The 12,874-nt window shown below is 42.8% G+C and overlaps 1 protein-coding gene across 9 annotated transcripts in view; it reads right to left on the bottom strand.

Moving 5' to 3' along the window:
* The window catches only part of MROH7 (maestro heat like repeat family member 7), a 59,267-nt gene that overhangs the window by 38,968 nt on the left and 7,425 nt on the right, over positions 1-12,874 (bottom strand). For 7 of the 9 annotated variants that reach the window (XR_006221468.1, XM_042997296.1, XM_007089887.3 and 4 more), the window contains exons 2-3: positions 10,981-11,015; positions 8,890-10,194 (exon numbers count right to left, since the gene is read on the bottom strand). The exons of 1 other annotated variant lie outside the window; for it this stretch is intronic. Coding sequence is in view for 6 of the 8 variants with exons in the window: in XM_042997296.1 (XP_042853230.1) it covers positions 8,890-10,120 (1,231 nt within the window). In the remaining 2 variants the exon portion in view is untranslated. Of the gene's footprint in view, positions 1-8,889; positions 10,195-10,980; positions 11,016-12,874 lie in introns of those variants that run through there. One more of the 9 variants, XM_042997301.1, reaches the window with a different exon arrangement.

The following is a 12,874-nucleotide window of genomic DNA, read 5'->3' as shown; positions in this document are numbered from 1 at the left end:
AGAGTGCAGAGCACAGTGTAGGGATCTCAGGGGTGCACTGGGAGAGAACAGTCCCCTTCCAAGGTACTTTGGGAAGAGTTTATTGCCTCCACAAGGATAAAAGACTCTGCAGGTGCCACCCAAAGGCCTTTTATCAGAAGGGCGGAGCGCCTCTACTCTGGAACAGGGAAGAGGAGACACATGGTGCAGGGCCCTTTAAGGCTTGGGGTTTTGAATCCCAGGTGAGCTCCTGGGAAGTGAGGGAGAACTGTGAAGCAGGGCCAGCCGCCTGCCCCAGTGAGGGCTGCCTGAATAGCATGGCTTGAGATAACTGTTCAGTGGAGGAGAGATTGGGGTGTCGCCATTTCCCCCCCAACACCAATATGGTGGGACTTCAGAGAGCAGCACAGCAGCCCCCAGTGGAGGCAGACCCGCTTACACCAAACCCTGCCCCTCTGCACCTGGTAAATGTTTATCTACTGGAGCCAGACTTACTGACTCAAGGCAGCCAGCCTCTCCTCCAGACCAGCACAACCACACGTCCCAGGCACCAACAGACAACTGTTTGTTTCTTTTCTTTTCTTTTCTCTTCCTTTCTTTCTTTTCTTTTCTTTTTCTTTCTTCACTCTTCTTTTTTTTCTTTGGGAATCAGGCTCATAGTTTCTGATTTTTTTTTTAATTTTTTAATGTTTATTTATTTTTGAGAGACAGAGACACAAAGTGCAAGCAGGGGTGAGCAGAGAGAGAGGGAGACACAGAGTCCGAAGCAGGCTCCAGGCTCTGAGCTGTCAGCACAGACCCCAACAAGGGGCTAGAACCCACAAACTGGGATCACGACCTCAGCCAAAGTCGGACTCTCAACTGACAGCCTCCCAGGCGCCCTTGATTTGTTTTTGATCAAATTATAAATATATAATTTCTTGACCATTTTTATTCTTTTCTTTTTCCACCTATTCTCTTTCTTCTTCTTTATTTTCCTGTCTCCTTCTCTGGATTTAGCCTTATAGTTTTTTTATTCTCTTTTTGGTTTTCTTTTCTCTCTTTTCATGTTTCTCTTTTTGTGGGATCAGGCTCCCCATTGCTTTCCTTTTTTTCCCCCAGGGTTACTTCCATGAACAAATCAAAGCACACCACCCCCACTACAAGCAAGGAGGAGCTCTGCAGAGGACTGACCAGTGGGATAGAGCAGCCAAAATGCAACAACAGAATGCATCCCACATATATCAAAAACACCTCCTGAAGCACCAGGCCCTGGACAGTGTATGACCCCTTTTTAATACAGTAGTACTTACAGGTGCAGGAAACATAACAAGCCTTCAAAACATGCAAAAACCAGAAACTTAGCCAAAATGACAAAACTGAGGAATCCTCCCCAAAAGCCAAGAAGAAATCACAGCCAGGAAATTGCTCAAAACAGATGTAAATAATACATCTGAACAAGAATTTATAATAATAGTCATAACACTAGTAGCTGGGCTTGAAAAAAACATAGAAGACACCAGAGAAACTCTTCCTGCAGTAATCAAAGACCTAAGATCTAGTCAGAATGAATTTAAAAATGTTATAACTGAGATGCAAAATAAACTAGAAACAGTGACAGCAAGGATGGAAGAAGCAGAGGAAAGAATAGGTGAAGTAGAAGATAAAAATTATAGAAAATAATGAAGCTGAAAAAAAGAGGGAAACAAAATTACGAGATCACTAGGGGAGAATTAGAGAACTAAGTGATTCCATGAAACAAAACAGTATCTGTATCATAAGAATTCCAGAAGAAGAAGAGTGAGAGAAAGGGGCAGAAGGTTTATTTGAACAAATTATAGTTAAGAATTTCCCTAAACTGGGGAAGAAAACAGGCATCCAGTCCAAGAGGGACAGAGAACTCCCTTCAAAATCAACAAAAAACGAGTCAACACCATGACATATCATAGTGAAACTGGCAAGATACAGATAAAGAGAGAATTCTGAAAGCAGTTAGGGACAAACAGGCCTTAACCTACAAGAGTAGACACATAAGGTAAGTAGCAGACCTGTCCACTGAAACTTGGCTGGCCAGAGGGAGTGGCAGGAAATATTCAATGTGCTGAATAGAAAAAAATATACAGCCAAGAATTTTTTATCCAGCAAGGCTATCATTCAAAATAGAAGGAGAAATAAAGACATTCCCAGACAGACAAATCCTAAAGGAGTTCATGACCACTAAACCAGCCCTGCAAGAGATCCTAAGGGGGACTCTGAGTGGAAAGCAACAAGACTACAAAGGACCAGAGAACATCACAACAAACATGAAATCTACAGATAACACAATAGCGCTAAATTCATATCTTTCAATAACCAGTCTGAATGTAAATGGACTAAATGTCTCAATCAAAAGACATAGAGTATCAGAATAGATTTAAAAAAAAAAAGATCCATCTCTATGCTGCCTACCAGAGACTCATTTTAGACCTGAGGACACATGCAGATTAAAAGTAAGGAGATGGAGAACCATCTATCATGCTAATGGATGTCAAAAGAAAGCCAGAGTAGCCATACTATCTTCAGACAAACTAGAGTTTAGGACAAAGACTGTAACAAGAGATGAAGAAGGGCATCATAACATAATGAAGGGGTCTATCCATCAAGAAGAGCCAACAATTATAAATATTTATGCCCCCAACATGAAAGGCCCCAAATATATAAACCAGTTAATCACAAACATAAGCAAACCTATTGATAATAATACCATAATTGTAGGAGACTTTAATACTCCACTTACAACAATGGACAGATCATCTAGGCAGAAAATCAAAAAGTAAACAACAGCTCTGAATGACACATTGGACCAGATGGACTTAACAGATATATTCAGAACATTCATCCTAAAGCAACAGAATACATCTCTGCTGTCAGTACAGAACCTGCTTCGGATCCTCTGTCTCCCCTCTCTCTCTCCTTCTCTCTCAAAAATAAATAAATAAACATTCTAAAGCAGCAGAATATACATTCTTCTTGAGTACACATGGAACAGTCTCCAAAATAGATCACATAATAGGTCACAAAACAGCCCCCAAAGGTACAAAAAGATTGAGATCATACCATGCATATTTTAAGATCACAACACTATGAAACTTGAAATTAATCACAAGAAAAACTTTTAAAAGCCCCCCAGTACATTGAGGCTAAAGAACATCCTACTAAAGGGGTGCTTGGGTGGCTCAGTCTGTTGAGCATCCGACTTTGGCTCAGGTCATGATCTCACGGTCCATGAGTTTGGGCCCCACATCGGGCTCTGTGCTGACAGCTCAGAGCCTGGAGCCTGCTTCAGATTCTGTGTCTCCCTCTCTCTCTGTCCCTCCCCCATATGTGCTCTGTTTCTCTCTGCCTCTCAAAAATAAAGAAAACTAATTTAAAAAGAACATCCTACTAAAGAATGAATGGGTTAATCAAGAAATTAAAGAAGAAATTTTAAAAATACATAAAAGCAAATGAAAATGAAAATACGACAGTGCAAACCCTTTGGGATGCAGCAAAGGCAGTCCTAAGAGGACGATTCAGGCAAGAAAGTTCCCAAATACACAACCTGACCTTAGACCTAAAGGAGCTAGAAAAGGAACAGCAAGTAAAGCCCAAAGCCAACAGAAGAAGGGAAGTAAGACAAATTAGAGCAGAAATTGGGGCACCTGGGTGGCTCAGTTGGTTAAGCGTCCGACTTCAGCTCAGGTCATGATCTCACAGCCCATGAGTTCGAGTCCTGTGTTGGGCTCTATGCTAACAGCTCAGAGCCTGGAACCTGCTTCAGATTCTGTGTCTCCCTCTCTCTGTCCCTTCCCTGCTTGTGTTCTGTCTTTCTCTCTCTCTCTCAAAAATAAACATTAAAAAAATTTTTAAATAGCAACAACAATAAAAAAGATTAGAGCAGAAATAAGTGATATAGAATCCAAAAAAAAAAAAACAAAAAAAAAAAACAGTAGAACTGGTTTTTAAACTAAGAGCTGGTTTTTTGAAATAAACAAAATCAATAAACCCATAGACAGACTTCTCAAAAAGAAAAGAGGAGAGGACTCAAATAGATAAAATCACAAATGAAAGAGGAGAGATCACAACCAACGCCACAGAAATACAATTATAAGAGAATACTATGAAAAATTATATAGCAACAAACTGGATAATCTGGAAGAAATAACAAATTTCTAGACACTCACACACTACCAAAACTCAAACAAAGAGAAATAGAACATTTGAACGGACCTGTAACTAGCAAAGAAATTGAGTTGGTTATCAAAAATCTCCCAACAAATAAGAGTCCTGGGCCAGATGGCTTCCCAGAGGAATTCTACCAGATATTTAAAGTATAGTTACTATCTATTCTTCTCAAACTGTTCCAAAAAATATAAATGGAAGGAAAGTTTCCAAACTCATTCTATGAAGCCAGCATTACTTTGATTCCAAAACCAGACAAAGACTCCACTAAAGAGGAGAATTACAGGCCAATATCCTTGATGAATATGGATGCAAAAATTCTTAACAAGATACTAGCAAATCAAATTCAACAGTACATTAAAAAAATTATTCACCATGATCAAGTGGTCCTTCCTGGGCTGCAGGGCTGGTTCAATATTCACAAATCAATCAACATAATACATCACATTAATAGAAGAAAGGATAAGAACCATATCATCCTGTCAATAGATGTAGAAAAACCATTTGACAAAATACAACAGCGCTTTTGATAAAAAACCCTCAAGAAAGTTGGGATAGAAGGAACATACCTTAACATCATAAAAGTCATATATGAAGGGCCCACAGCTAATACCATCCTCAATGCGGAAAAACTGAGAGATTTCCCCCTGAGATTAGGAACACAACAGGGATGTCCACTGTCACCACTGTTGTTTAACATAGTGTTGGAAGTCCTAGCCTCAGCAATCAGAAAACAAAATGAAAAAAAAGGCAACCAAATTGGCAAAGAAGAAGTTAAACTTTTACTCTTCACAGATGATATGATGTTCGACATGGAAAACCCAAAGACTCCACCAGATGAAAAAAAAAACTGCTAGAGCTGATACATGAATTCAGCAAAGTTGCAGGATATAAAATCAATGTACAGAAATTAGTTGCATTTCCATACACCAATAATGAAGCAACAGAAAGAGATATCAAGGAATTGGTCCCATTTACAATTGCACCAAAACCCATAAAATACCTAGGAATAAACCTAACCAAAGATGTAAAAGATCTGTATGCCGAAAACTATTGAAAGTTTATGAAAGAAATTGAGGAAGACACAAAGAAATGGAAAAACATTCCATGCTCATGGATTGGAAGAACAAATATTGTTAAAATATCATTACTACCCAAAGCAATCTACACATTCAATGAGACCCCTCTCAAAATAACACCAGCATTCTTCACAGAGCTAGAAAAAACAATCCTAATATTTGTATGGATTTTGTATCAACACAAAAAGACTCTAAATAGCCAAAGTAATGTTGAAAAAGAAAACCAAAGCTGGTGGCGTCATAATTTGGGACTTCAAGCTGTATTACAAAGCTGTAATCATCAAGACAGTAAGGGTATTGGCACAAAAACAGATATATAGATCAATGGAATAGAATAGAGAACCCAGACATGGATCCACAAATACATGGCCAACTAATCTTTGATAAAGCAGGAAAGAGTGTCCAATGGAAAAAAGACAGTCTCTTTAGCAAATGATGTAGGGAGAACTGGACAGCAACATGCAGAAAAATGAGAAACTATAACACTTTCTTACACCATACACAAAAATAAATTAAAAAATTAATGAAAGACCTAAATATGAGGCAAGAAACCATCAAAATCCTACAGAAGAAAATAAGCAGCAACCTCTTTGGCCTCAACTGCAGCAACTTCTTAACTTGATATATCTCCAGAGGCAAGGAAAATAAAAGCAAAAATGAACTATTGGGACCTCACCAAGATATGCTTCTGCACAGCAAAGGAAACAATCAACAAAACTAAAAGACAACTGACACAGAATGGGAGAAGATATTTGAAAATGACCTATCAGATAAAGGGTTAGTATCCAAAATCTATAAAGAACTTACCAAACTCAACACCTGAAGAATAAATAACCCAGTGAAGAAATGAGTGGAAGACATGAACAGACACTTTTCCAAAGAAGATATCCAGATGGCAAACAGACACATGAAAAGATGCTCAACATCACTCATCATCAGGAAAATACAAATCAAAACAACAATGAGATACCACCTCACACCGGTCAGAATGGCTAAAATTAATAACTCAGGACACACCAGTGAGGATGTGGAGAAGGGGGAACACTTTTGCACTGTTGGTGGGAATGCAAACTGGCACAGCCACTCTGGAAAACAGTATGGAGGTTCCTCAAAAAAAAAAATTAAAAATAGAAGTACCCTACAACCTAGCTATTGTCCTACTAGGAATTTATACAAAGGATACAAAAATGCTGATTTGAAGGGACACATGCACCCCGATGTTTATAGCAGCGATATCAACAATAGCCAAATTATGGAAAGAGCCCAAATATCCAACAACAGTTGAATGGATTAAGAAGATGTGGTATATGTAGGGGCACTGGGGGGGCTCAGTCGGTTAAGCGTCTGACTTCAGCTCAGGTCATGATCTCACAGCTTGTGAGTTCAAGTCCCGTGTCGGACTCTATGCTGACAGCTCAGAGCCTGGAGCCTGTTTCAGATTCTGTGTCTCCCTCCCTCTGCCCCTTCTCCACTCATGCTCTGTCTCTGTCTGCCACTCAAAAATGAATAAATGTTAAAAAAAAAATTTTAAGTACCTAAGAATTAACCTATCAAAAAAAAAGGCATTAGATCTATATGGAAATTTTTTTAATTTTAGCAAAAGATATATCCAACATAAAGAAGAACTTGAATAAATGGATAAATTAATAACATTCCAATAAAAATTCCAGAAAGGCTTTTTGAAGACCTAGACAAATATACTATAAAATGCATACGGAAGGGAAGCCTGGCTGGCTCAGTCAATGGAGCATATGACTCTTGATCCAGGGGTCGTGAGTTGAAGTCCCATGTTGGGTGTAGAGATTACTTAAAAACAAAATCTTAAAAAAATAATAAAAATAAGGGCACCTGGGTAGTTCAGTCAGTTAAGTGTCTGACTTGGGCTCAGGTCATGATCTTGAGGTTTGCAGTTTGAGCCCCGCATCGGGCTCTGTGCTGACAGCTCAGAGCCTGGAGCTTGCTTTGGATTCTGTGTCTCCCTTTCTCTCTGCCCCTCCCCTGCTCACGCTCTGTCTCTGTCTCTGTCTCTGTCTCTCAAAAATAAATAAACATTAAAAAACTAAAATAAAACCCAGCAATTGCACTACTAGGTATTTATCCAAGGGATACAGGTGTGCTGTTTCGAAGGGACACATGCACCCTAATGTTCATAGCAGCACTATCAACAATAGTTAAAGTATGGAAAGAACCCAAATATCCATCAATGGATGAATGGATAAAGAAGATGTGGTATATATATACAATGGAGTATTACTCGGCAATCAAAAAGAATGAAATCTTGCCATTTGCAACTACGTGGATGGAACTGGAGGGTATTATGCTAAGCAAAATTAGTCAGAGAAAGACAAATATCATATGAATTCACTCATATAAGGACTTTAAGAGACAAAACAGATGAACATAAGGGAAGGGAAGGAAAAATAATATAGGAACAGGGAGGGGGACAAAACATAAAAACTCTTAAATATGGAGAACAAACTGAGGGTTGCTGGAGGGGTGGTGGGAGGGGGATGGGCTAAATGGGCAAGGGGCACTAAGGAATCTACTCCTGAAATCATTATTGCACTATATGCTAACTAATTTAGATGTAAATTTAGAAAATAAAAATTTAAAAATAAATAAATAAATAATTTTTAAAAATAACATAATTAAAGACAATAATAAAATGTATATGGAAGAAAGGGGGTCTACTAATAACCTCCAGGACACAGGGTGGATGCTGTTGTCCTCAGAATAATTTTGAGAAGAACTTCAAAGAGGAATTCCCACCCTACCAGATACATACTATATCTTTATAAAGACATATTTACAAAGCCGTGGTATTTTTAAAAAAATCACAATATGGAATTGGCTCATGAACAAACAAAAATATTTGGAGATATAAATAATTGGAAAAAGATCTTTACATAAAAAATTGATAAGGGATTAATTTATAGAACTCCTGCATATCACAGGTGAGGTACAGGCTCCAGACAGGATTTCAAGTCGTTGCTCAAGTTGGAATATCAAACACTCAACAGAAGTGAGCTGAGCCCAGAGTCTGCATGCGCCACTGGTCAAACATTTTTTTAATGTTATTTATTTTTGAAAGAGAGAGAGAGAGAGCGCGACCGTGGGAGGGGCAAAGAGTGAGGGGGACAGAATCGGAAGTGGGCTCCAGCCCCCGAGCTGTCAGCACAGAGCCCAGCACAGGGCTCAAACTCACAAACCATGAGATCATGACCTGAGTTGAGGTTGGACCCTCAACCGACTGAGCCACCCAGGAGCCCCTCCACTCGTCAAACTTAGCAACCCGAGAAGCCAGGTATGAAATTTAACTAGAAAGAAAGAGGCATACATTTCAAAAGAAATGTATTGTTAGCTATTGGACACATAATTTGGACATAATAAAAATATTATGACATGGGGATATTACAGTTAAGGAAATTGACGCTCATAGAAAGTAGTTTGTCCCAAGTCACATAGCAAGCAGAGTCTGAGCACTGGATCTCTTGTGGGTAATTAATATATTGCATGTTGTCCATCGTATGCTGTTCCCTTCCTCTCCCCTCTCCTCTCCTCTCCTCCCCCCAACTCCCTGCCCTGCAAGACTGAATACAAAATTCTTCCAGGGAATTGCCCTCTCTGGGGCCATCACCCTTGCCATACTCACCCCCTGGGATGCTTTGGAAGGCTGTGGTGTCCTTGTCCATGGTATTATAGGTGGGGAACCCCAGCGAGAACTGGCCTGTCTCAGTGCCAACCATCTCATCCCAGCTCCCCAGATTCTTGTCCAAGGGTATGGCATGGATGCTATTGTCCTCAAAATAATCCTGCTGGCTGCTCAGTGTCAGGGTAGAGGTGTCACTGAAGATGAGGCTGGAACCCAGGCTGAGAGTCTCATTGGAGCCCAAGAGCAGAGTCATACACGAGGGTGGAGAAAGGGTGGAGCTGGGTCCACGGGTGCTGGAATGCAGGCTGATACTATTGCTGGAGCCAGGAATCAGGGTCAAGCATGAGGCTTGAGTGATGGTCATGTTCAGGTCAGACCTGAGATTGTTATTTGAAGCCACATTGATGGTTCCCTTGGAACTCGTGTTCCAGGCTGTACCCAAAACTCCTTTTGAGACAGATCCAGAGCTGTTATGTGAAACCACAGTGATGGTCTCGTTGGCATCTGGGATCAGGGTCCCACAAGAACTTGGACCCGCATTGAGGTACAGCTTGGAGGTGTTTCTTGAGCCCACACTGTGTAGCTGGTTGGAGTCAGAGTCCAGAGAAGAATTTGAGGTTGGAATAAGGAGAGCTTTTGAGCCTGACCTACAGACGCAGTGGCCCACCACCAGGGCTTCTCTTGAATAGGGCCTTAGAAATGGGTTTGCATCAGTCCTGGAAGGACTGGAGTTACTCTGACCCACATCAAAAATCTTGCTTGAGAGAGAGTTGAAAGCCTCCTCAGAACTGAGCCCAGAGTGCTTCCCTGAGCTCAGATCTTGGGCCTCAGTAGAGCTGGGGCTCAGCACAAGGTTTGGGGCTGGACCCAGGGCCCCTTGTGAGTCAGGCCTTGAGACGTGATTTGAATTCAGGCCCAGGGCTTCACCAGAGTGGGAAGTGGTGATCTGGAGGGAGACTGGGGGCACAGTCTGGCTGTCACCAGGCCTGGGGGTGTTACCAGACACCAGGCCAGGGGCCTCCTCTGAGACAGGACTCAGAGTTGAATTGAGGTCTGGAACAAGATCTGAGCCAGGATTCAAGGGTGGGTTCAAGAGAGGAACTAGGCCCATGTCTGTGTGGGGCTCAGAGATAGTGCTGGAGCCTGAATCTGGGGCCTCTGCCAGGCTGAGACTGGGAGTCATGTTCGAGCTTTCACAGAGGACCAGATTAGCCCCTGGGCTCAGAGCCATGCCTGGTCTGGAGGTCTCTCAATGCCACTGCCCCTTCTCTCCAAAAGCCAACTGTTGAACTCCCTACAATGCCCCTGAGAGGAAGAAAAGCAAATTCAGCCACACTTCACCTTTTAAGCCATGCTTAAAACCTTCCCACGGCTCCCCACTATCCTTAGGATGAAGGCCCTTGTGTGATTTCCCAGGTCCTTGTAACCATGCCCAGTCCACCTTTACAGCCACATCTACACAGCTCTCCCCCTCGTGCTCTCAGTGCCAGCTGTATCCCCTGGGTTTCTCTGACCACACCCTGCTTCCTCTCAGCTATGGGCCCTTAACAAATACAGTTCCCTTGGCTCGGAACCTCGTGTCACTGTGCTTTGCCAAGCGCACTCCTCCCAGGAAAATATTCATCCTACTTTATTCCAATGACCCATTTAGTGTTCTAGCCTGTGCTAGAGGTGGCAAGGACTGTGCTCCCTTAGTCTCTGGGACATCCCCAGCATCTAGCACAGTGCCAGGTATAGAGTAGAAGTCCACAAATACCAGACAAATGAGGCCTTACCCACCAAAGGTAGAAAAGGGGAAGGAGGAGCCTCCTTACAGGTTACCCTACTTCCAGCCTAAATTTCTAGAACTACTCTGCAAATGGCTGTGACACTAGATTCCCAAAACGGCCCTGGTAGAGCTGCCCACTGCCATTGACAGTTTGCCTGTTCTGGGTGAGGCAGGCCACATGGAGGAGAACCCAGGACAATCCTCAAAACCACAGCCTGCCTCACCCCAGCAATCAGCCTGCCGGTGAGCTCCCCGGTGCCCCCACCCTACCCCCCTTCCACACTTGGGCTCCTCTCCCTGTGGGACTCACTGGGACAGCTCACCTGCATTCATGGTGTTCTTAAGCAGGAATGGGCCCCTGGGAGGAGACGACAGAAGAAGACTGAGTCAGGTGAAATATGTTTTCTCAATGCTTACTGAGCAAAGTCTACAAGCCGGCCATGACTCCTGCTAACCAAATGCTGCCCCCCCCACCCCCGCCTCAACACACACACACACACAGAGTCCTGGAAGTTAGATACTATTGTTCCATTACATACTTAAGGAAGTGGAGGTCAAGGAGAGGAAGGCCACCCATCCTACTGGCCCTCAGGGAAGCCAAGACCATCTCCTTATGCCACCCATCTACCTAAACTCCTCCATGGCTTTCCATCGTCTTCAGGACAGCATCTCCAATCCTCAGCAGGACCTAAAAGGCCCTTCTGTGTCTGGTCTTAACTCCCCTTTCACCCTTCTTGCCCCTCCAAATTCCCTTCCCCATTCCATTCCACCACCCTTCAACTCTTCTGTGTGTCTCCAAAGAGCCAGGCTCCCGGGTTAGGTCTGGGCCTTCCAAAGGTTGGGCATACCCTTCTCCAGACTCCTTCCCCTGGCCAGCACCTGTGGCTTCACCCTTCAAATTTCAGCTTAAGAGCCTTCTAGTTCCCCCAGACAGGTGAGGTCCACTTGTAAGTTCCCATGGTATCTGGTCCACTTCCCCCATCACACACGTTTCCCCGCTAGGCAGCAAGATCTCTAAGAGTCTAACACAGCCCCTGGCACACAGTCACTGTTCAATGAATAAGTTTGTTACTTCATCTCGTTATTTCTTCTTTACTCGCTCATTTATTCTTTCACTTGCTCATTTTGTCACTTACTCATTTCTTATTCATTCATACACTAACCCATTCACGAAATCATTTACTCACTCTACAAATTTTGCTGTGCATCTATCGCTTGGCTTTGAAAAGACCAGAGATTTGGAGTCAGATGGTTCTGGGTTCATCTTCTTACTAGTCTGAGTGTACTTGGGCAAGAGACTTTCCCCCTCTGGCCCTCATCCTGCTATTCTCTAACATGGAAAGTATAAAGCCTCCCACCTAGAGTGGTTATAGTTTCAGTGCCTGGCACAGAACATATGGCCTGAAACATACTACCTGAAATGTAAAAATCCAGAACTCCTTGCTTGTACAGTCTTTTACTAAGGGTACTGCACTTAAGTTTGTGTTCACACTTTTGTCTTCTTTTACTTAAAGAAGAGCCTTAAAAAAAATCTTCAGGTTCTGGAACACCTGGGCGGCTCAGTCAGTTAAGTGTCTGACTTCAGCTCAGGTCATGATCTCATAGTCTGTGAGTTCGAGCCCCACGTCAGGCTCTGTGCTGACAGCTCAGAGCTTGGAGACTGTTTCGGATTCTGTGTCTCCCTCTCTCTCTGCCCCTCCCCTGCTCATGTTCTGTATCTCTCTGTCTCAAAAATAAATGAAAACATTAAAAAACATTTTTTTTAATCTTCAGGTTCCAAAAACCCTAGATCTTCCCTTCGTCACCACTCCCACCTGTGTGCATGCTGTGTGTGTGTATGCACACACGTGTGCTTGCAAACACACACACACACATACCATAGTTATCAAAGACAGGCATTTTCAAGCTGGAAAAGTATGCATCAAGTGCAGCCTATGAGGCTGTGAGTAGGATTTTGAAAGGCTTGAGTGGTTTGGGCTGTGGAAAAGAGTAACCTCTACCTCCCTGACACAGCAGATGCCCCAGTGACTGGGGCAGCCCATGCCTCACCCTCCACCAAAGGGACGTTGTGCATTGGGAAGAGTGGGATTCTTGGGGCTTTGATGGGACACAGGGAGTCAAAGGAGCTCACTACTGACTCAACAGCCACAGGCTACCTATGGGCCTTTGCTTCCAAGCCTTGGGCCCCAATTAGGGAGTGCAGAGAACAGCCGTAAA

This window comes from Panthera tigris, chromosome C1, assembly GCF_018350195.1.
Source record: "Panthera tigris isolate Pti1 chromosome C1, P.tigris_Pti1_mat1.1, whole genome shotgun sequence".
NCBI lineage: Eukaryota > Metazoa > Chordata > Mammalia > Carnivora > Felidae > Panthera > Panthera tigris.
This window is presented reverse-complemented; position numbering and strand designations above follow the sequence as displayed.